Consider the following 543-nt stretch of genomic DNA (forward strand, 5'->3'; position numbering starts at 1 on the left):
AGGGATTAGAACTAATCAATACAGCCAGAGAGAACAATAATATGTACGTACAGAACGGAGACTTTCACAACACACAATTGGTTAAACTACCATCCACTTACTTCAAGAGGTTCTTGATCCAGCCAATTGATGATAATGAACTACTAGTTGCAAAGATTTATGACCCACGTTTCGCTAATAGAGAACAAGATGGATTCGAATATACAGGCAAAGAGATTCGAGAAGTATGCGATGAATGGTATCGCACAGAAAAACGGTTCTGTAAAATTATGTCGAGGGACCCGGAATTTAATAGCAGTTATGTTCGTTCAAAAAGGGGTCAAGTCATGATTACAGAAGACGAATGGTATGTTGCAAAAGGGTACTTTAATTTATTCAGATATATTGAGAGCGACCCATTACCAAAAGATTGGGAAACATACTATAAGGTTAAGAAGCAGTTGGATATAATACACAGGAATGGAGTAATACATAGGGACATTAAAGAGGACAATATTCTCTACACAAAGGATGGAGAAGTGTATATTATTGACTTTGCTACAG

The 543-nt window shown here is 36.8% G+C and overlaps 1 protein-coding gene across 1 annotated transcript in view; it reads left to right on the top strand.

Moving 5' to 3' along the window:
* Positions 1-41: 41 nt before the first annotated feature.
* The window catches only part of PRCAT00001417001 (uncharacterized protein), a gene marked incomplete at both ends in the record, with an annotated part of 864 nt that continues 362 nt past the window's right edge, over positions 42-543 (top strand). The window contains one exon of the mRNA XM_062951203.1: positions 42-543. This exon is cut by the window's right edge and continues 362 nt beyond it. Coding sequence (XP_062808229.1) covers positions 42-543 — 502 coding nt within the window.

This window comes from Priceomyces carsonii (assembly GCF_900007245.1).
Source record: "Priceomyces carsonii strain CBS4050 genome assembly, scaffold: Debaryomyces_carsonii_scaffold_1, whole genome shotgun sequence".
Lineage (NCBI taxonomy): Eukaryota > Fungi > Ascomycota > Pichiomycetes > Serinales > Debaryomycetaceae > Priceomyces > Priceomyces carsonii.